General features: G+C 44.6%; 1 protein-coding gene across 3 annotated transcripts in view; it reads right to left on the reverse strand.

The window, feature by feature from the left end:
• The window catches only part of ACOX1 (acyl-CoA oxidase 1), a gene marked incomplete at both ends in the record, with an annotated part of 28,916 nt that extends 13,781 nt beyond the window's left edge, over positions 1-15,135 (reverse strand). For 2 of the 3 annotated variants that reach the window (XM_080712847.1, XM_080712846.1), the window contains 3 exons: positions 6,488-6,648; positions 14,665-14,824; positions 15,009-15,117. In XM_080712847.1, the coding sequence (XP_080568973.1) occupies positions 6,488-6,648; positions 14,665-14,824; positions 15,009-15,117 (430 nt within the window). Of the gene's footprint in view, positions 1-6,487; positions 6,649-14,664; positions 14,825-15,008 lie in introns of all 3 variants that reach the window. The other variant, XM_080712848.1, reaches the window with a different exon arrangement.
• Between the last annotated feature and the right edge of the window lie 6,661 nt (positions 15,136-21,796).

Consider the following 21,796-nt stretch of genomic DNA (forward strand, 5'->3'; position numbering starts at 1 on the left):
GGAGTATAGCCCGGAGGTAGAAAAGTCCCTGGGTTCCAACCTCAGTACCACAAAAAAAAAAAAAAAAAAAAATCCAGTATAGATCCATATTCCTCATGTAAATGACCTTTTTATTCAGATTAATTATGTCAAAGATTCAGCCATGCTCTATTGAAATACACACTAGCTGGCATGAGAGTGGGTGCATGTAATCCTAGTACTTGGGAGGCTGAGACGGAAGATCACAGGTTTTGGGGGAAACTCAGCAATCTTGCAAGACTTTGTTTCAAAAAACAAAATATAAAATTGAGTTGGGGGTATATCTTAGAGGTGGAAAAGCCCTGGGTTCAATCCCCAGTACCATACACACACAAAAAAAAAGAAATACAAAAACGGACAGTGCTCTTCATCCCAATTATTTCAATAATCAAAAAGACATGCAATTTCTAGTAAAGAGCATAGTAATCACAAATTACAGAATGATACATAACAAACTCTCCATCACAATTATATACCAATTTCCACTGATGACAATAAACATTCGGTTTCTGTCTTACTCCACTTTCTCGGGTCATTTTTTCTCACTCACAATTTTCAGGCGTCCTAGACTTCTGTGCAGATTTATTTCTAAGTGCAGATTACAGTCCTATAAACCTTCACCTTTTCCATATCACTGGCATTGTTTAACTTCCAGCTCCCAATTAATCAATGCCATATTGCTCTCATTAATCTGGGTTCATCCCCTACCACCAAATAAAATTATATTAAATTTAAAAAAAAATCAAAAGCTGAAATCCTCATAAGAACATATAAGCCAGTTGAGGAGAAGCACACTTATAATTCTAGTACTTGGGAGGCTAAGACAGGAAGATCGCAGGTTCAAAGCCAGCCTTAGCAACTTCACAAGACTGTTTCAAAATGAAAAAGGATTGGGCCGGGCATGGTGGCACATGTCTGTAATCCCCGTGCTTGGGAGGTGGAGACAGGAGGATCGAACTGATTCAAAGTCAGCCTTGCTGGCTTAAGAGACCTTGTTTCCAAATAAAAATATAAAAAATAGGTCTGGGAATGTAGCCCGGAGGTAGAAGGGTTTGCAGTACCACCAAAAAAAAAAAAAAAAAAAAAAAAGAACTGGGAGTGTAGCTCAGAGGTAGAACACCCCTGGGTTCAATCCAGGGATCATAGTGGCATACACTTTGTAATCCCAGCACTTGGGAGGCTGAGACAAGAGGACTTCAGGTTCATGGCCAGCCTCAGCAACTCAGCAAGACTTTCAAAAAAATCGCTGGGCGTGGTGGCACACACTTGTAATCCCAGCATTCGGGCAGCTGAGACCGGAGGATCACGGTTCATGGACAGCCTCAGCTACTTAGTGAGGCCCTCTGGAACTCAGTGAGACCCGGTTTCAAAATAAACAATACAAAATAGGGCAGGGGTGTAGCTTGGAGGTTGAATGCCCCTGGGTTCCATCCTCAGACCCGCAAAATAAAAATAAATAAATAAATAAATAAATTAAATAAAATAAAATAGGGCTGGGGGTTGAGCTCAGAGGTAAAATATCCTGGAGCTCAAAATATATAAAATATACTGGTTCTCCTGTACCACAAAATATTAAAAAATAAATAAATAAATAAATGACGGATGGCAGACTGGGGTGGCGGGAACTCCGTGGTAAAGGAAGTGCTTAGTACACTCAAGGGCCTGACCCAACCTCCTGTGCCTTCCTCCTCCTCCCCCAGCCTAAAAAAGATGAGTGTCTAGGGAGAAAAATATCCATACTCCCAGGACTTGAAGGGATAGAACTCCCCTGAATCCTGGAGCGGCCCTTTTCTTTGAGCACTTTCATAGCACTCACATAGGAGGCTATTTAGCAATCAGACTGCACCTGCAGCAGGAAAGGCCTCTGATGCCCATCATGGTATGCTGTGGACTAATCCTGAGCGCTGAGGGGCACCACAAAGTATGTCAGCAGGGCAGCGTGATAAAACTACTATGATCAGAAACTAAGATTATGAATTGCTCAGACATGGATAAAATTTAGAACGTTATCAGAAGAAAGTGGCAGCTTTTTAAAATGTAAACCAAGGAGCTGGGTGGCGCACGTCTGTAATTCCAGTAGTTGGAAGGCTGACACAGGAGGATCGCAGGTTCACGGTCAGCCTCAGTTACTCAGTGAGACCCTGTTTCCAAATAAAGAATAAGCCGGGCGTGGTGGCTCACGCTTGTAATCCCAGCATTTGGGAGGCTGAGACAGGAGGACTGTGGTTCGCAGGAAGCCTCCGCTACTTTGTGAGGCTGTTTGCAACCCAGTCAGACTCTGTTTCAAAATAAAGAATAAAAAATAGGGCTGGAGTTGTAGCTCAGAGATAGAATGCCCCTGGGTTCCATCCCCAGTACCACAAAAAGAAAGAAAAAGAAGGAAAGAATGAATGAATGAATGAAGGAAGGAAGGAAGGAAAGAAAGGCAGGAAGGCAGGCAGACAGACTAAGTCAAACCGGGCATGGTGGCATATGCTTGTAATCCCAGCGCTTGGGAGGCTGAGACAGGAGGATCACACAGGTTCAAAGCCAGCATCAGCAACTTAGTGAGACCTTGTTTCCAAATAAAGTTTAAAATAGGTCTGGGAGCCGGGCGTGGTGGCACACGCTTGTAATCCCTGCGCTTGGGAGGCTGAGACAGGAGGATCGCACAGGTTCGAAGCCAGCCTCAGCTACTTAGTGAGGCTCTCAGCAACTTAGTGAGACCCTGTTTCAAATAAAATATAAAATAGGTCTGGAAGTATAGCCCGGAGGTAGAAAGCCCCTGGGTTCCACCCCAGTACCACCAAATAAATAAATAAATACAAGATTTAAAAAAATAAAAAAAATAAAAAGGTCTGGGAGTATAGACCGGAGGTAGAAAAGCCCCTGGGTCCCACCCCTAGTACCACACACACACACACACACACACACACACACACACACACAAATTAAAAAAAAAAAAAAAGACTAAGCCAGTGTGGTGGTCCACACTTGTAATCCCAGCATTTGGGAGGCTAAGATAGGAGGATCCTAGTTCCCAGACAGCCTCAGCTACTTAGGCCCTTTGCAACTCAGTGAGACACTGTTTCAAAATAAAGAATAAAAAATAGGGCCAGGGGTATAGCTCAGAGGTAGAATGCCCCTGGGTTCCATCCCCAGTACTGCCAAAAAAAAAAGACTAAAAAGTAGGGCTGGGGATGTAGCTCGGAGGTATAATTTCCCTATTCCCAGTACTACAAAAAAAAAAAAAAAAAAAAAAGGAAAAGAAAAAGTAAACCAAGTATTTATTGCCAAAAAATTATATATGATAATGACTTTTTTTTACTTTTAAATAATTTATTGAAAATTAAAAACAGCCGGGCGTGGTGGCGCACGCTTGTAATCCCCACACTTGGGAGGTGGAGACAGGAGGATCGCAAAGGTTCGAAGCCAGCCTTGCTGGCTTAAGAGACCCTGTTTCTAAATAAAAATATAAAAATAGGTCTGGGAGTGTAGCTTGGAAGTAGAAGGGTTTCCAGAAACCCCCGTACCACCAAAAAAAAGCAACAGCCGGGCACAGTGAAGGCTGAGGTAGAAAGACAAGAAAGACAACAAAGACAACAAGGGCAGGGCAGCCTGGGTAACTTACCAAGACCCTGTCTCAAAAAAAAAAAAAAATTTTTTTTTTTGTGGTACCAGGGTTCCTGGAAACCTTTCTACCTCCGGGCTACACTTCCAGACCTATTTTTATACTTTTTTATTTGGAAACAGGGTCGCTTAAATCAGCGTGGTTGGCTTCGAACCTGTGTGATCCTCCTGTCTCTGCCTCCCAAGCGCGGGGATTACAAGCGTGCGCCACCACGCCTGGCTGGAGATGTATCTTGGAGATAGAACACCGCTAGGTTCAATGCTCAGTACCCAAAAAATGGGCTGGGAATATAGTTCAGTAATTGAAAACTAATGCACAAAGCTCTGGGTTCAATTCCTGGAACCACAAACAACAAAACAAATAAACAAACAGGCTCAATTTCATACTTGACAAAGCACTGGAGTCCATTTTTTGTTTTGTGTGTGTGTGTGTGTGTGTGTGTGTTTTTGTGGTGGTATTGAGATTGAACTCATGGGCACTCTACCTCTGAGCTATACCAACCAGCCCTATTTTATTTTAGAACAAGGTCTACCTGGCTGAGGGCCTCACTAATTTGCTGAGGCTCAAACTTGCAATTCTCCTATCTCAGCCTCCCAAGGGATTCCAGCAGGCATGTGCCACCATGTCTGGTGAGGCAGTTCTTAAACCATAACAGAAAAAAGGCCTCTGCAGTGTCTCCTTCCACAAGCTACAAGGATGGAAGAGCTAGCAACCAATATTGGTGGAAAAACTATTAATACATGAAAAAGAAGAAAATCAAAATAGCATCTCTGGGGGCAGCATCATTATAAACTTAGGTGAACAACAATAATGAAACAGCACCAGCAGATACAAAATCAACTAAAAAAGCTTCAAGGCTCCAAGAGGGGAAAACTGAATTCATGTGGAGGAGAGAAAGATAACATAATAACAAAAGAGCAAGTTATCTCAGGATACTAAATATTACTTGAAACAATGTCATTATAGAGTGAATAAAATAAGATATGAAAAGCCACGTGTGGTGGGCACGCTTGTAATCCCAGCATTCAGGAGGCTGAGACAGGAGGATCACAGATTCCCAGCCAGCCTCAGCTACTTATTGAGGCCCTCTGCAACTCAGTGAGACCTGGTTTCAAAATAAAGGATAAAAAATAGGGCAGGAGGTGTAGCTCGGAGGTTGAATGCCCCTGGGTTCCATCCCCAGACCTGCAAAAAAAAAAAATCCTAGCTGGACTCTGTGGCACACACTTGTAATTCCAGGACTTGGGAGGCAGAAACAGGAGGATCACGGGTTCGAGGACAGCCTCAGCAACTTAATAAGGCTGTCTACAACTTAACGAGACCTGTTTAAAAAAAAAAAAAAAAAAAGAATGGTGGTGTACGCTGGTGATTCCAGTAATTGGGAGGCTGAGACAGGAGGACTACAGATTCAGACAGCTTCAGCTATTTACTGAAGTCCTCTGCAACTTAGTAAGACCCTGTTTCAAAATAAATAAAAAATAGGGATGGGGGTATAGCTTGAAGGTAGAATGCCCCTGGGTTCCATCCTTAGTACCATGCACACAAAAAAAGTTTGGGGGTGTAGCTTAGAGACAGAATGCCCTCTGGTTCAATTCCCAGTACACACACACACACACACACACACACACACACACACACACACACGTATTTTTTAGAACTTGACAAACTGAGATCAGAATTCATCTAAAAATTTTGAGTAGGCAAGTATACCAAATAAATGTGTCCTGATATAACAAAAGTAGCTTCCTTTTTTTTTTCTTTTGCGGGTCTGAGGATGGAACCCAGGGGCATTCGACCTCCGAGCTACACCCCTGCCCTATTTTTTATTCTTTATTTTGAAACAGGGTCTCACTGAGTTACTGAGGGCCTCACTAAGTAGCTGAGGCTGTCCGCGAACCACGATCCTCCGGTCTCAGCCTCCCGAATGCTGGGATTACAAGTGTGTGTAGGAATTCTGTACAGTGTGTTCTTTCTCTCCTCAGGAACGCTCTCGAACTTGTCGATTCAGTACCAGCATCCTGATGCTAAAGTCTTGGGTGTCAGGGGGTGCCTGGCACTCAAGCTCAGGAGCAGAATCTGCAGTCGCCGTGAAGAGGAAGATAATGAATCCCCTTAAGCCAACTCGCAACTCAAAAAGCAGCCAGCCAAATACAGAACAGACCTTTCCTGGTTCCTGTGGCCCTTCTTCCTTCCCTTCCTCTACCTTTTTAATGAAAAAGACAGTGAAAAGTTTGTCTATGAAAACAAACCAAGTTTACAATCAGACCACAAGGAAACCTTGCTAAAAGCAGCCAGGCATTAAGAAACAATCTAACCAAGACTTCCTGGTAATACAAAGTCCACTGACATGTATGGAGAACTGTATGGAGAGATGACTGGAGTCAATGAAGAGAACCGGGGGACTGTTTCCAATCTGCAGGGTTGCTGCCGGGCGGTGGGAGAGCAAGACATTCACCTGCCGTCACCCTGTCCTCACTAAATTCATCCTGCTAATTCTGTTAAAGCGGAACGGCATCTTCCAGATAGCACCCATCACTCTTCCGAAGGGTTTCCAAGTCTAATAATTATATAGACTAACATAACGGGGTACTTTGATACCTCCAAACCCCAAACTGCTTTTGAAACAAACACACTTCTCAAACTGCTCAGCACTTGATAAAAGGACAATGACAAAGGCTTTAAGAAATATCCCAGGACTCATTTATGGGAACTCAGGAAAAAAGGAGAAGCTGAATTTTGATATGACAATTTAAAAATAAAATCCTAAACATATAGCAGCAGGGGAAAAAATCCAATGGCAGGGGTCACGTGTAACTGGAATCCTGAGGTAGACCCACGGACCCTCAGATGCGGACTAACCATGGCCCATTTCCGTCTGGGCGTAGGTGCCAATTATCTGGAGTCCTTTGGATGAGTGCAGCCATTTCTCTTGCTGAGCAGTAGTGCCCTGATTCAGCAAGGTGGGAATAAACATGGAGTAATTGAGGCCCACGGGTTCCGTAAAATTGACCAAATGCAGTCTACAGAAGAGAAAAGAAAACGATCTCAGCCTTACTCTAGAAACTGCCTCCTACCACCCGTTCCTACCTAGGAGCCTTGGCCCTCAGGATGAGGCTACAGAACCCCTTTCCTTATTCAGTATAAAACTTACCATTTTACTACCTAAAAAGTCCACTGCAGAAGCTGGCAGTATCTTCTCTCCCTTCAATCATTTCAGGGCCAAATATGCTTTTTTGTTTTCTTTCTGGAGCTAGGGAGTGAACCGAGAGCCTCACACATGCCAAGCACGGGCTCTACTACTGAGCCACTCGCCTCGGCCCCAGAATTCCTTTTAAATTCTACAGTTAGCTAAGCGCGGTGGCAACACCTGTACTCACAGAGCTTGGGAGGCTGAGACAGGAGGACTGGAGTCTGAGGATACGCTCAGCAAGTAGTGAGACTCTTATTAACATAGTGAGACTGCTTCAAAATAAAAATAATAAAACTGGTAGCTGAGCGTGATGACACATGCCTGTAATCTCAGTCCTTGGGAAGCTGAGAGGAGGATCACAGGTTTGAAGCCAGCCTTAGCAACTCAGTAAGGTTCAAATCCGCTTAGCAAAACCCTGTTTCCAAATAAAAACTTAAAATACAGCTGGGGTGCAGCTTGGAATGCCCCTGGGTTCAATCTCCAATACCACACACACAAAAAAAGGATCTTCATAGAACACTTTTTAAAGAACTGTTAACTATCTTTCATTAAATTATATAAGAAAACATCCCAGAGAGTAAAGAGATATCACACAGCCACAGCAGAACCATACAGCCATAAAGTCCTCAGTGTACAGATGAGCAAGCAGGTGATATGAGGAGGCTTAACAGCTCACCCTCAAACCAGGCGTGGTGGCGCACACCTGTAATCCCAGTACTTGGGGAGCTGAGGCAGGAGGATCGCAGGTTCACAGTCTGCCTCAGCTACTTAGTGAGGCCCTTTGCAACCCATTAAGATCCTGTCTCAAATAAAAAATAACGCCGGGCGTGGTGGTGCACGCTTTTAATGCCCGCGCTTGAGAGGCGGAGACAGGAGGATCGCACAGGTTCCAAGCCAGCCTCTCTGGCTTAAGAGACCCTGTTTCCAAATAAAAAAGTATAAAAATAGGTCTGAGATTGTAGCCCAGGGTTAGAAGGGTTTCTAGGAACCCCAGTACTACCAAAAATAAAAAAATAAAATAAATAAATTAAATAAATAAATAAATAGGGCTGGGGTGTAGCTCAGAGGTAGAATACCCCTGGGTTCCATCCCCAGTACTGCAAAAAAGTCTGGAGATATAGCTCAGAGGTAGAATGTCCCTGGGCTTAATCCCCAGTACAACACACACAAAGCTCACCCTCAAAGGGAAGTAAACACTGCCCCAGATTAGAGTAACTCTGTCACACTGAAACCCAGCCCTCTACTATCTTTTTATAAAACAGAACCCATTAAATAATCAAAATACAAACTATAGAGCCAGGCATGGTGGCACACACCTGTAATCCCAATTCTTGGGAGGTTGAGACAAGAGGATCACAGGAAGGCCAGCTCCAACAAGTTAGCTAGATCCTGTTTCAAAATAAAAATAAAGGCTGGGCATGGTGGCACCTGTAATCCCTACACCTGGGAGGCCAAGACAGGAGGATTCCAGCCTCAATAAGTAGTGACACTCTCATCAACCTAGCCAGACCTTGTCTCCAAATAAATAAAATCCAGCTGGGAGTACAGCTCACAGGTAGAATGCCTCTGGGTTCAATCCCCAGTACCACAATAAATAAATAATAAAACACGCTTTGCCTGGCTATATATTAATTCTTCTACTTAACCAAAATAAATTAACATAATCTTTACAGATTCCATTAGAGGGAATAAATTCTGTATGCAAAAACATGTGTGGAAGTTAATAGAAGTTGTACCCGTATTGGAAAGAGTTTAAAAATGTATTAATGTGCAGATATTGTGAAAGGGCTGTAGAGTCCCGGGCCCCAAGGGTGATTAGCAAGAAAACTGAGGAAGCCCAGGCAGGGTCTTTTCCATTTCTAAGAGAAGCAAACTTCCCCAAGGATGTGGGGGGATGCCATGAGCCTTCAAGAGATCCCAGACTACCATAATCAACTAACACATTTTAGGGTATAACAAAAGGCTTGGGGTCTGTGTCTGAGACAGGCAGGTCTACAGGAAGGAACTGCCATATCAAAAGACCTGCGAGAAGGGGCAGATCTAGTTGGGTCAGAAGACTAGGTATAAAAAGATTCTGTATTGGAGAGGCTTGGGTGACTTCAAGTCACCCGCCTATACTACCTCTGGTACAGGGCTTTATTAACTCTATCCTATTCTTTCCATTTTTATAATAATAAAATCTTTTTTTTTTTTTTTTTTTGCGGGTTTGGGGAATGAACCCAGAGGCATTTGTTCTCCGAGCTACACCCCATGCCCTATTTTTTATTCTTTTTGAAACAGGGTCTCACTGGTTGCAGAGGGCCTAAGTAGCTGAGGCTGTTGGCAAACTGTGATCCACTGGTCTCAGCCTCCCGAATGCTGGGATTACAAGCGTGCGCCACCGCGCCCCAGCATAATAAAATCATTTAAGCTTACATCAAGAGTTCGGGCTATAGTTTTCTACACATAGCTCAGAACAAGAACCCGCAGCTACGCCTCACTGTAAGTTTCAGGAGCCCAACAGGGCCGCGTAACAGTTTCCCCACCGTAACAGAAACTGCTGGACACTTCAAACATTGGCTAATCTAACCCTCCCAAGGGACTTCCTTGCACCCTCGAGCCCGGGGCCCCACTTCGACCCCTCTCAGCATGGAAGTAGCTTGAGACTGACTTTCTTCGTCCCCATTCCCTTTGGTCTGATGGGTGTCAGGAAGTTAAAAGAAAGAGGGGGGATTGCTGGGGAATGTGCCGGTACTGGAAAATAACTTTAGGGAATGTGCCGGTACTGGAAAATAACTTTAGGGAATGTGCCGGTACTGGAAAATAACTTTGGTGGGGTACAGACACTCATGCAGGGAGGAGGAGGCAGCTGTTACCCGTAGAGTTCCGGGCAGCAAAAATGCTTTGATAGAACAAAAAAGAGAGCCGGGTGTGGTGGCGCACACTTGTAATCCCCGCGCTTGGGGGGCTGAGACAGGAGGATAGAAACAGGTTCAAAGCCAGCTTCAGCTACTTAGTGAGGCTCTCAGCAATTTAGTGAGACCCTGTTTCCAAATTAAATATAAAATAGGTCTGGGAGTATAGCCTGGAAGGTAGAAAGCCTCTGGGTTCCATCCCCAGCACCACCAAAAAAACAAACAAACAAACAAACAAAAAACCACAAAAGAGTCGTAGCCCAGGGACTTCATATTTTATCGACAAGTTTACATAATAACTTAGTAGACAGGCTAAAATTCCCCAAGGATGTGGGAGGATGGTACAGGTCTTCCTCAAAGAAGGCAGAACCAGTTAGCCGGACATGGTGGCGCACACTTTGTAATCCCCGTGCTTGGGAAGCTGAGACAGGAGGATCGCACGGGTTCGAAGTCAGCTTCAGCTACTTAGTGAGGCTTTCAGCAACCTAGTGAGACCCTGTTTCCAAATAAAATATAAAAAAGGTCTGGGAGTATAGCCTGGAGGTAGAAAGCCTCTGGGTTCCACCCCCAGTACCACCAAAAAAAAGAAGGCAGAACCATGTGACCCCTGACTCTGTTAATCAAGTAACACAGTTTGGGTCTTAACAAAGACCTAGGCTTGCACAGGAAACAGGGGCAGGCCCACACCTGTATCAGGTCAGGAGCAAATAGAAGGACTAAAGAGGATGTAAAATAGTGAATCTTCATAATCATAAAACCTGCCCTGGGGTCAGGAAGACTATTGGTTAGGCAAGATAAAAGATAATAAATCTTTATAAAAACTGTTCTGTATCCAAAAACTTCAGTGACTTACCCTCAAGGCACTCCACTACGTCTCGCTCTGACATGTAGTGCTTTATAATTTGTCCCTTCTTTCTACCTTTGAAATAATAAAATTGCTTAAGCTTACAACAACAACAAAAAAAATAGAAGCTCCTTGTTATCAATGACAAAACGTTTCTCTGCTGCCCGTGGTTTTAGTCATAAGCTTATGGTAGAAAATCGCTTTCCAGGTAAGACAGGAGGATGGCAGATTTGAGGACTTGGCAATCTAATGAGGCTCTCTCCATACTGTGAGCCCTTGTTTCAAAGTAAAAACTAAAATAGGGCTGGGAGTATAGTTCAGAAGTAGAAAGCCCTGAGTTCAACCCCTAGTACCGCCAAAAAAAAAAAAAGGAAAGAAATAAAAGAAAATCACTTTTCCAGAATACTGGGGACAAACTCATCCAAACACCTAAGAGATGACTAAATCACCGATAACTAAGTAAATAAACAAAATCCAAAAATAAAATGCCTATTATACTAAAATAAATTGTTAATTTAAACTGGAAGAAAATAGGAGAGAAGAGGTTCCAAATTCTCTCGGTAAGCAGCAATTTACTCCTTTAGCATACAAGTTCCACAATTCAGAAAATGCACATCTCAAACAAGTGCACCCTGGGAACCTGGCGAGATGGACAGATCCTGTTCAGAGGCAAGCTGTCACAGCACTACACACTGGCACCCTCACCTTACCAAACCAACAAGGGACTAGGCACTTCCTGTTTCCTTTCATTTTTAAAACATATATATATTTTTTGGTACTGGGGATTGAATCCAGGGACATTCTACCTCTGAGCTACACTCCCAGCCTTATTATTTATTTATTTATTTATTTAGGTACTGGAGATGGAACCCAGGGGCATTCTACCTCTGAGCTATACTCCCAGCCCTATATTTTAGTATTTTTATTTTTGAAACAGGGTCCCACTTAGTTGCAAAGAGCCTAAGGAGCTGAGGCTGTCTGTGAACTGCAATCCTTCTGTCTCAGCCTCCCAAATGTTGGGATTGCAAGCACGTGCCACCATGTCTTGCTTATTCTTGCTATATATATATTTATATTTGTGGGGGGTACTGGGTATGGAACCCAGGGGCTTTTCTACCTCCAGGCTACCCTCCCACACTAATTTTATACTTTATTTGGAAGTAGGGTCTAAGTTGCTGAGAGCCTCACTAAGTAGCTTCAAACCTGTATGATCCTCCTGTGTCAGCCTCTCAAGCGCTGGGATTACAAGAGTGCGCCACCATACCTGGCTATATCTTCCTTCTTTCTTTCTTTCTTTCTTTCTTTCTTTCTTTCTTTCTTTCTTTCTTTCTTTCTTGCGGATCTGGGGATGGAATCCAGGGGCATTTGACCTACAAGCTACATCCCCTGCCCTATTTTTTTATTCTTTATTTTGAAACAGGATCTCACTAAGTTGCGGAGGGCCTCACTAAGTAGCCGAGGTTGTCCACGAACAGTGATCCTCCGGTCTCAGCCTCCCAAATGCTGGGATTACAAGAGTGCGCCACCACGCCTGGCTACATGTATTTTCCTTCCTTCCTTCCTTCCTCTTTCTTTCTTTTTTTCTTTCTTTGTTTTTGCTATACTGGGAATGGAACCCAGGGGCACCTCTGAGCTATACCCTCAACCTTATTTTTAGTCTTTTTATTTTTTAAACAGGGTCTCACTGAATTGCGAAGGGCCTTGCTAAGTAGCTGAGGCTACCCGCAAACCATGATCCTCTGGTCTCAACTTCCTGAATGCTGGGACCCTGTTTCAAAATAAAAAAACAGAGCTGGCATGGAAGCACAAGCTTGTAATCCCAGCATTTGGGAGGCTGAGACCAGAGGATCTCCTTTCAAGGACAGCCTCAGCTACTTAGTGAGGTCCTCCGCAACTTAGTGAGACCCTGTTTCAAATGAAAGAATAAAAACTAGGTTCAGAGGTCGAATGCCCCCGGGTTCCATCACTGGACCCACAAAAATAAGTAAATAAATAAATGGACTAAAAAAAAAAATAGCTTGGAGGTAGGAATGCCCCTGGATTCCATCCCTGGCACCGCAAAAAAAAAAAAAAAAAAAAAAAAAAAAAGAATAAAAAATAGGGCTGGGGGTATAGCTTGTAGGTAGAATGCCCATGGGTTCCATTTCCAGTATCACACACACACACACACACACACACACACACACACACACACACACACAAAAAAAAAAAAAAAAAAAAAAAAAAACGAAAGAAAGAAAAAGGCAAATAGGGCTGGGGGTGTAGCTCATAGCACAATGTCCCTGGGTTCAATCCCCAGGACTGCAAAATAAACAAAAACAAAAACGAATTTCATATAACCTAATTTTTTTTCTAGTACTAGGGGCTTATGAATAGTACACAACACACTCAGCTATATCCCTGGTCCCAAAGTTAGTCTTTTTTTTTTTTTTCGGGTCTGGGGATGGAACCCAGAGGCATTCGACCTCTGAACTACACCTCCTGCCCAATTTTTTATTCTTTATTTTGAAACAGGGTCTCACTGAGTTGCAAGGGCTTCAGTAGCTGAGGCTGTCCATGAACGGCGATCCTCTGGTCTCAGCCTCCCGAATTCTGGTATTACAAAGCGTGCGCCACCACGCCCGGCCAAAGTTAATCTTACTGATGAAAATATTGAAGTTCCTCTACAATGTAGAAACTTAAAAGAGATGCCCAGAACAAATGAGAGCTGTAAAAGATGCTGTAGGTCAAAACAATCTTGTATTAGTGTGTTTTTTAGGTTAAAGCAAAAAGTTCATATTTCTATATCTAATTAAAAACCAAAGAGCAACAAAAATGGGTGGTCAAAAAAACCCGCAAAAAACATACTTTCTCTGGCACTAGTCCCAAGGCAGGTTTTTATGCAGTACGTAGCCATAAAACATCATCACTAGATTCAACAATGCTGGGTTCTTAGAATACTTTGTATTCATTCTGAGGCTTGCCCCATGTTCTTTTTCATCTCCTCCCATATTTCCCATTATTTAAAACTCAATATTATAAAAACAGAATTTGCTATTATTGAATAATATTTAAAATGTTTGATCTCACAACTGAAAATCTTTCCAAATTCAGAAATCTAGCAGGCTTCCTTCTTACACAATCTCTCTCTCTTTTTTTTTTTTTTTGGCGGGTCTGGGGATGGAACCCAGAAGCATTTGACCTCCGAGCTACATCCCCTGCCCAATTTTTTCTTCTTTATTTTGAAACCGGGTCTCACACTGAGTTGCAGAGGGCCTCACTAAGTAGCTGAAGCTGTCCGCGAACCGCAATCCTCCGGTCTCAGCCTCCCGAATGCTGGGATGACAAGCGTGCACCACCACGCCCGGTTTAGCAAACTCATTTTATATTTAAATAGCTCAAAATTGGGACGCTTAGAAATTTTTAAAATGAGAATCTTGAGATTGAGATTTTTGGGAGGTGGTACTGGGGATTGAACCCAGGGGCATTCTACTTCTGACCTACATCCCAGCCGTATTTTTTATTCTTTGTTTTTTCTTTTTATTTATTTAATTTATTTTTTTATTTTTTGGTGGTACTGGAGTTCCTGGTAACCCTTCTACCTCCGGGCTAAACTCCCAGACACCTATTTTTTTATATTTTTATTTGGAAACAGGGTCTCCTAAGCCAGCGCGGCTGGCTTTGAACCTGTGCAATCCTCCTGTCTCCGCCTCCCAAGAACGGGGATTACAAGTGTGCGCCACCATGCCCGACTTATTCTTTGTTTTGAATCAGGGTCTCACTAATTTGCAGAGGGCTTCACTAATTGAGGCTGGCTGTGAATCTGCGATGCTCTGGTGTCAGCCAACGAAGTACTGGAATTACAAGTCTGTGCCACCACACCTGGCCGAGACTGAGTTCTTGCGATTAAAAAATTCAACATCCGCACTTAACTATCAGCTATCTACAAACATATCATCCTACTGAAAGGCTTTGGATCCTAAAGTAATCACAATATTTTTCACATACAAAACTTTAAAACATGCCAGTTTGAGCCTTCAGAGGCCAAACATAGTGACAAAAAGTTGACAGAGCCCGCGGCCGTAGCGTCCGGGCTGACAGTACTTGTTCCGGGCTAAGGCATACCTACTTTTTAAACCACATGATCTCATCAGGGTCTGCGATGCCAAACTCCCTCATCTTCTTCACCATGTTGGCACTCTTCTTGACAGCTACTTCGTAACGCTCGCTGCGAGTGAGGAAATTATAATCTTCGTGCTGGAAGTCTGGGTCGTTCAAAATCTTGTTCTCTGCAAGGGAGTGAAAGGACATCGAGAGGAAGAAAGACATTCACCCTCCAGCGATCACCGCCAGTTTGCATGGCGGGCACAGCGGGGAAGGCGCAATGCCAGTGCCCAACCCCTGCCACGGCAGCCCGGCCGGCTCGCGCCGACTCTTCCTCCAGGCGGCCTCGAGCCCGCCCGCCGCCCTCACCGATCTCTCGCCGGCGCCGGGTGTTCTCCGGGCTGCCGTCCAAGATGTGCGTGAGCAGCTCCGGGTTGAAGGTGGCGGCGGCCCGCTCCCTGCGCAGGTCCGGGTTCATGGCGTCGGCCGGTGGCGGGGACTGGTCGCGGCAGAGGTCGAGGCGGCAGCCACCCAGGCGGAGGCGACCGGAGCTGTCCGCGGCGCCCGCGCAGGTCGGGTCCTAAGAGCAGCCCCGGGACAGCGGAGTCCCCGCCCCGCGGCGCCGGCCCGCCCCTTCCCGACCTCGGTCCCGGAGCGCGTGACCGGCGGAGGCCCGGGCTGACGCCGAGGGGAGGCGGCGCCCGCGCCAGGGCCGCCCGCGGGCCGACGAATCCCCAGCTCCGGGCCAGGGGAGGCCCCCGGGCGGCTCCGCGCCAAGTGGACTCAGGTACAAGGTCAAGAAACTGGCCGGGGTGGGGAGGGGGTGAGTGCGGCGCGCCTGGTACCCCGTCACGTGACACGCAGGGCGGAAAGGTGGAACCGGAAGACCTGGCGATGCCGAGAACCGGTTGGCTGGAGGCTTGGGAGGGGGCGGGACCAGGACACGGGAGCGGGACTGCGCCTGCGCCCTGGGGCTCGCCTGCCCCGCTGCTTCCGGTCTGTTTGCTAAACCGTCCCGGGAAACCAGAGGGAGCGTGAGATTCAAGGGTCTGGGAGTGATGAGGCTTCGTGCCTCCGAGAATTACTGGAGAAAAGTCGTAGGGTTTCCCCAGAAACTTTTTAGATTGGAGAAAAAAGGAACCGAGAAAAAGATCGCGGTGGAATTTTTGTTTTATTTTGTTACTGGGGATTAAATCCAAGGCATTCTATCTCTGAGCCCCAGCCCTTTTTATTTTTTTTGTCTGTATTAGAGATTGAACCAGGCCGGGCGTGGTGGCGCACGCTTGTAATCCCCGCGCTTGGGAGGCTGAGACAGGAGGATCACATGGGTTCGAAGCCAGCCTCAGCAACTTAGTGAGACCCTGTTTCCAAATTAAAAAAAAAAATATTAAAAAACGGTCTGGGAGTGTAGCCCGGAGGTAAAAAGCCTCTGGGTTCCACCCCCAGTACCACCAAAAAATAAAAATTAAAAAATAGAGATTGAACCCAGGGGCATTCTACATTTGAGCTACACCCCCAGTCTTAATTTTTATTCTTTATATTGAAACAGGGTCTCATTGAGTTGCAAAGGGCCTCACAAAGTAGCTGAGGCTGTCCGCGAACCGCGATCCACCCGTCTCCGCCTCTCCAACACTGGGATTGCAAGCGTGCGCCACCATTGCGTTTGTTTTTTTTTTTTTTTTAATTTCGAAGCAGTGTCTAATTTTTTTAAATTTCTAAGTTGCTAAAAACTACAACAACAAAAAAACAATATTGCTAATTGTTCCTTTTTTCTCAGGTTTCAATATACCTGAGCAAGGCACTGTTAACTAGGGTAGTTGCTTAAAAAGTCTTGCCAGGACATTGTGGATTTGATTCCACCTGTCAGAAGCTGGCAATCCAAATAACAAACAAGCTGTTGATAAGATAAAGCTGAGTTTATTGCTGTCCGGATAAAGGGAAAACACTGGCACAGCTTTAGGAATGTCGGAGAGGGGATAGTAAGGTCAAAGTGTGTTGAGAAACGGAAAATTGGCTTAAGGCGGGGCTTTCAGTTCTGAGACTTGATTTCAATTGGGTGAGACCCATAGCCTGAAATTGTTGGAAACAGCAAACCAAGAGAATTCAGAGAATCTTCCTGGGCCAAGTGGCTGTTGGTACTCAAAGCATTTGGCTGCGCAGACAGCTCAGGAAATTAACTCTGCAGAGTTCTGGAAGAGCTGCCCAGGCAGTAAGATGCAGCTTGGTTCTCAGCATCCAGGCTGAGTGTTGGGGGTTTTTACTCTCCGTGTATCACTTCATCTAATACAATATTTCATAATGTCCCAGACAGTGTTTTCCGCACAAGGGACATAGGAATAGAGCAGACTCCCTTGTCCCGTAGAGCTGATAGTGTAGTGGGCGCCATAGACTAAACAAACAAATCAAACTATTTGAAATCTGACTAGTGAATTAACATTTTTGTGTGTGTGTGTGGTACTGGTGGGGGGGTGGAACCAGGGACATACTACCTCCAAGCTACACTCCCAGCCCTATTTTTTATTCTTTATTTTGAAACAGGGTCTCACAGCGTTGCAGAGGGCCTTACTAAGTAGCTAAGGCTGTCTGCGAACCATGATCCTCCAGTCTCAGCCTCCCAAATGCTGGGATTACAAGCGTGAGCCACCACACCCGTCTTTGATTAGTGAATTAAATCATGAAAATAAACCAAATTGAGGGTGTGACAAGGGTAATGGAGAAATATATATACATATATATATATATATATAATTCTCAAATATACGTTCAAATATATATTCACAAATGTGTGTGTGTGTGTGTGTGTGTGTGTGTGTAACTGGGAATTGAACCCAGGGGCATTCTACCTCTGAGCTACACTCCCAACCCTATTTTTTATTCTTTATTTTGAAATAAAGTCTCAAGTGTGGTAGCGCACGCTTGTTATTATCCCAGCATTCGGGAGGCTGAGATTGGAGGATCGCGGTTTGCGGCCAGCCTCAGCTACTTAGGCCCTCTGCAACTTAGTGAGACCCTGTCTTAAAATAAAGAATAAAAAATTGTGCAGGGGTTGTAACTTGGAGGTCAAATGCCCCGGATTCCATCCCCAGACCCCCCTCAAAAAAAAAAAAAAAAAAAAGAAGAAAGGAAGAAAGAAAAGAAAGAAAGAAAGAAGAAATAAGGTCTCACTAAGTTTAGGAGGGCCTCACTAAGTAGCTGACTCTGGCTATGAACCCAGATCCTCCTGTATCAGCCTAGTACTCGGACTGCAAGCTCGTGCTATTACACTTGGCTAATGAGAATGATATTTTAGATGAGGTGAAGGTTAGCCAGGCACGGTGGCACACACCTTTAATCCTAGTACTTGGAAGGTTGGGACAATTATACGTACCTCCAACCACTTCCCATCACATTAATTTCAAGCAAGTCCTATATCATATCCATAAATACTTTTAATATGTCTGTTTAAACTGTTCTTTAATCTTAATACCGTTATCATACTTGGAAATACTAATAAAATTCCTTCATGTCATTACAGACCCAATCAAGTATAGTTTCTTCCATTATTTTGCTGAAAAAATGATTTACAGAAGCCAGGCGTGGTGGCACACACCTGTAATTCCAGTACTTGGGAGGCTGAGACAGGAGGATCGCAGGTTCCCAGCCAGTCTCAGCAACTTAGCGAGGCCTTCAGCAACTCAGTGAAATCCTGTTTCAAAATAAAAGAGGGCTAGGGATACAGCTTGGCGGTAGAACCAGCTGGGTTTAGTCCCTGGTACCACCAAGAGTGTAAATTGGGTCGGCAAAGGCTCTGCCCCATGGTGCTCCACAAATCACTGTCAAAGAGGAAGCTGCTACTTGACAAAAGACTCTTCCAGTGCGAGTAGCCTGGAAAACCAGTTGGTCTCATTAAATAAAAACTAAGGCCATTCATTAAATAGATATTAAGGCCACAGTATTCATTTTGTGGGGGGTCTGGGGATGAAACCCAGGGGCATTTGATCTCTGAGCTACACCCCCTGCCCTATTTTTTATTCTTTATTTTGAAACAGGGTCTCACTGTTGCAGAGGGCCTAAGTAGCTGAGGCTGTCCACGAACCATGATCCTCCGGTCTCAGCCTCCCGAATGCTGGGATTACAAGCGTGCGCCACCACGCCCGGCTAGGGCCACAGTTTTTTATTAGGCTCCTTGAACTGAGGCCTAACAGACTAGAACAAAAATAAAATGGAGCCAGGCGTGGTGGCGCACGCTTGTAATCCCAGTACTTAGGAGGCTGAGACAGGAGGATTACACAGGTTCAAAACCAGCCTCTGCTACTTAATGGGGCTCTCAGCAACTAAGTGAGACCCTGTTTCCAAATAAAATAGAAAATAGGTCTGGGAGTGTAGCCCAGAGGTAAAAGGCCCCTGGGTTCCATCCCCAGTACCACAAGAAGGAAGGAAGGAAGGAAGGAAGGAAGGAAGGAAGGAAGGAAGGAAGGAAGGAAGGAAGGAAAAATAAGGGCTGGGAGCCCAGTGTGGTGGTGCACGCTTGTTACCCCAGCATTCAGGAGCCTGAGACAGGAGGATCGGGGTTCCTGGACAGCCTCAGCTACTACTTAGTGAGACCCTGTTTCAAAATAAAGAATAAAAAATAGGGCTGGGGTGGAGCTCGGAGGTCGAATGTCTGGGGGTTCAGTCCCAATTACTAGTACTCCCAACACACAGACACACACACACAGTCACTCAGGCTAAAGTTTCATATTACCAAAAGGAAACTAAGTTGTTATCTAACCATCCAAGAAACCCTCTTTATTGCTTCCCTTCTATCCCTCAATTCTTTAATCTTTACAAAAATTAACCTCAACTTAAGGAATCAGGTTGTTGTTGTTGTTGTTGTTATTATTATTATTATTATTATTATTATTATTATTATTATTATGTCTCCATGTCTCTGCCTAACAAGAAAAGCCGTTTCGTGGTACTGGGGGAATATGACCAATCCTTTTCATTCTTTCTTTTTTCAGCTCTTCTCTGTCTATAAAACCAACCTCTTCTGCTTAGCCCATTGGGTCACTTTTTTGGGTTGAGAGTTGGTACTGGGGATGAAACCCAGGGGCGCTCTACCTCTGCGCTAAACCCCCAGCCCTATTTTATTTTTAGTTTGAAACAGGGTCTCATTAGGTTAATGAGAGTCTCACTATTTGTTGATGCTGTCCTTGAACCTGGGATCCTCCTGCCTCAGCCTCCCAAGTGCTGGGATTACAAGTATGCACCCCCAAGCCCAGCTCACTTATTCTTTGTTATGGAATGGATTCTAGGATGGAAAATAAAGTCAGTGGAGATCTCTAAAGGGCTCTAAGAGTGTTCTTTGTCACGCTGGATGTAATGATAGTGAACACACTCCTCCGCCTTAAATAGAATGGGCATCGCTGGGAAGCCGGAATTGGTGAGCCATCTTTTTATTGTGCAATATTGTTAAATACACGGGTTGAAGAATAGAAGAATCAATATACTTTTCACCTAGATTCCCTAGTTAACATTTTGAGACAGTTGCTCTCCTCATCTCACGTTGGGCCAACTGTTCTCCACTTACTTGCTTTCTGTTTCCTGAACCATTTGAGGAACCATTACAGAAATCCAGCTCCTTTACTCCAAAATACTTTGGTGTGTATATCCTAAAAATACAAGGGCGGAGCCAGGCGTGGTGGCACAAGCCTGAAATCCCAGTACTTGAGAGGCTGACACAGGAGGATCTCAGGTTCAAAGACAATCTCCGCAAGTACTGAGACCCTCATCAACTTGGAGAGACCGTATTTCAAAATGAAAAGAAAGAATAGAGCTGGGAGTGTAGCTCGGAGGTAGAAGGCCCCAGGGTTCAATCCCTAGTGCCACACATAAAAAATTTTAATTGGTAATTTGTGTGTGTGTGTGTGTGTGTGTGTGTGTGTGTGTGTTACTGGGAATGGAATCCAGAGCATTATACCTCTGAGTTATACCCACAGTCCTATTTTTTATCTTGAAACAAGGCCTTGCTAGTTTGATGACAGTCTCACTATTGATTGATTGATTGATTGATTGATGGTACTGGGGTTCCTGGAAGCCCTTTTACCTCCGGGCTTCACTCCCAGACCTATATTTTATATTTTCTTTATTTGGAAACAGGGTCTCTTAAGCCAGTGAGGCTGGCTCCGAACCAGCCTGATCCTCCTGTCTCTGCCTCCCAAGCGCGGGGATTACAAACGTGCGCCACCACGCCCGGCGAGTCTCACTATTTTTGCTAAGGCTGTCCTCAAACCTGCAAGCCTCCTGTCTCAGCCTATCAAATACTGGAATTACAGGTGTGTGCCACCAAGCCGAGCTTAGATCCATTTATTTATTTATTTATTTATTTATTTATTTATTTATTTATTTATTTGTGGTACTGGGGATTGCACCGAGGGACTCTCTATCCCTGAGCTATACCTGCAGCCCTATTTTATTCTTTTTTATTTTTATATTTTGGTACTGGGGAGGAACCCAGGGGCATTCTACCTCCGAGCTACAACACCAGCCTTATTATTTATTTATTTTTTGAAACAGGGTCTCACTGAGTTTCAGAGGGCCTCACTAAGTACCTGAGGTTGGCCTTCAACCACAGTCCTCCTGTCTCAGCCTCCCAAATGCTGGGATTACAAGCATGCGCCACCGTCCAGACCCTTATTTTATTCTTTATTTAGAAACATAGTCTCACTAGGTTTCAGAAGTCCTCACAAGTTGCTAAGGTTGGCTGTGAACCTGTGATCCTCCTGTCTCCGCTTCCCAAGTACTGGGATTACAAGCATCTACCACCACACTGGATCCCCCAGGCTACACTCCCAGACCTATTTTGTACTTTATTTGGAAACAGGAACAGGGTCTCACTAAGTTGCTGAGAGCCTCACAAAGTAGTTGAGGCTGGCTTCCAACCTGCGCGATCCTCCTGTCTCAGCCTCCCAAGCACTGGGATTACAAGCGTGCGCCACCACGCCCAGCTTCCTCTAACTTTTTTTAAAAAAGGTTTTTTTGTAAGTCTGGTGTCATGGTGCACACATGTAATCCCAGCATTTGGGAGGCCGAGACAGGAGAATCATGGTTCGTGGCCAGCCTCAGCTACTTAGGCCCTTTGCAATTTAGTAAAATCCTGTATTAAAATAAAAAATAAAATAGATCTGAAGGTGTAG

The sequence above is a fragment of the Muscardinus avellanarius genome, assembly GCF_963383645.1.
Source record: "Muscardinus avellanarius genome assembly, chromosome: 16".
Lineage (NCBI taxonomy): Eukaryota > Metazoa > Chordata > Mammalia > Rodentia > Gliridae > Muscardinus > Muscardinus avellanarius.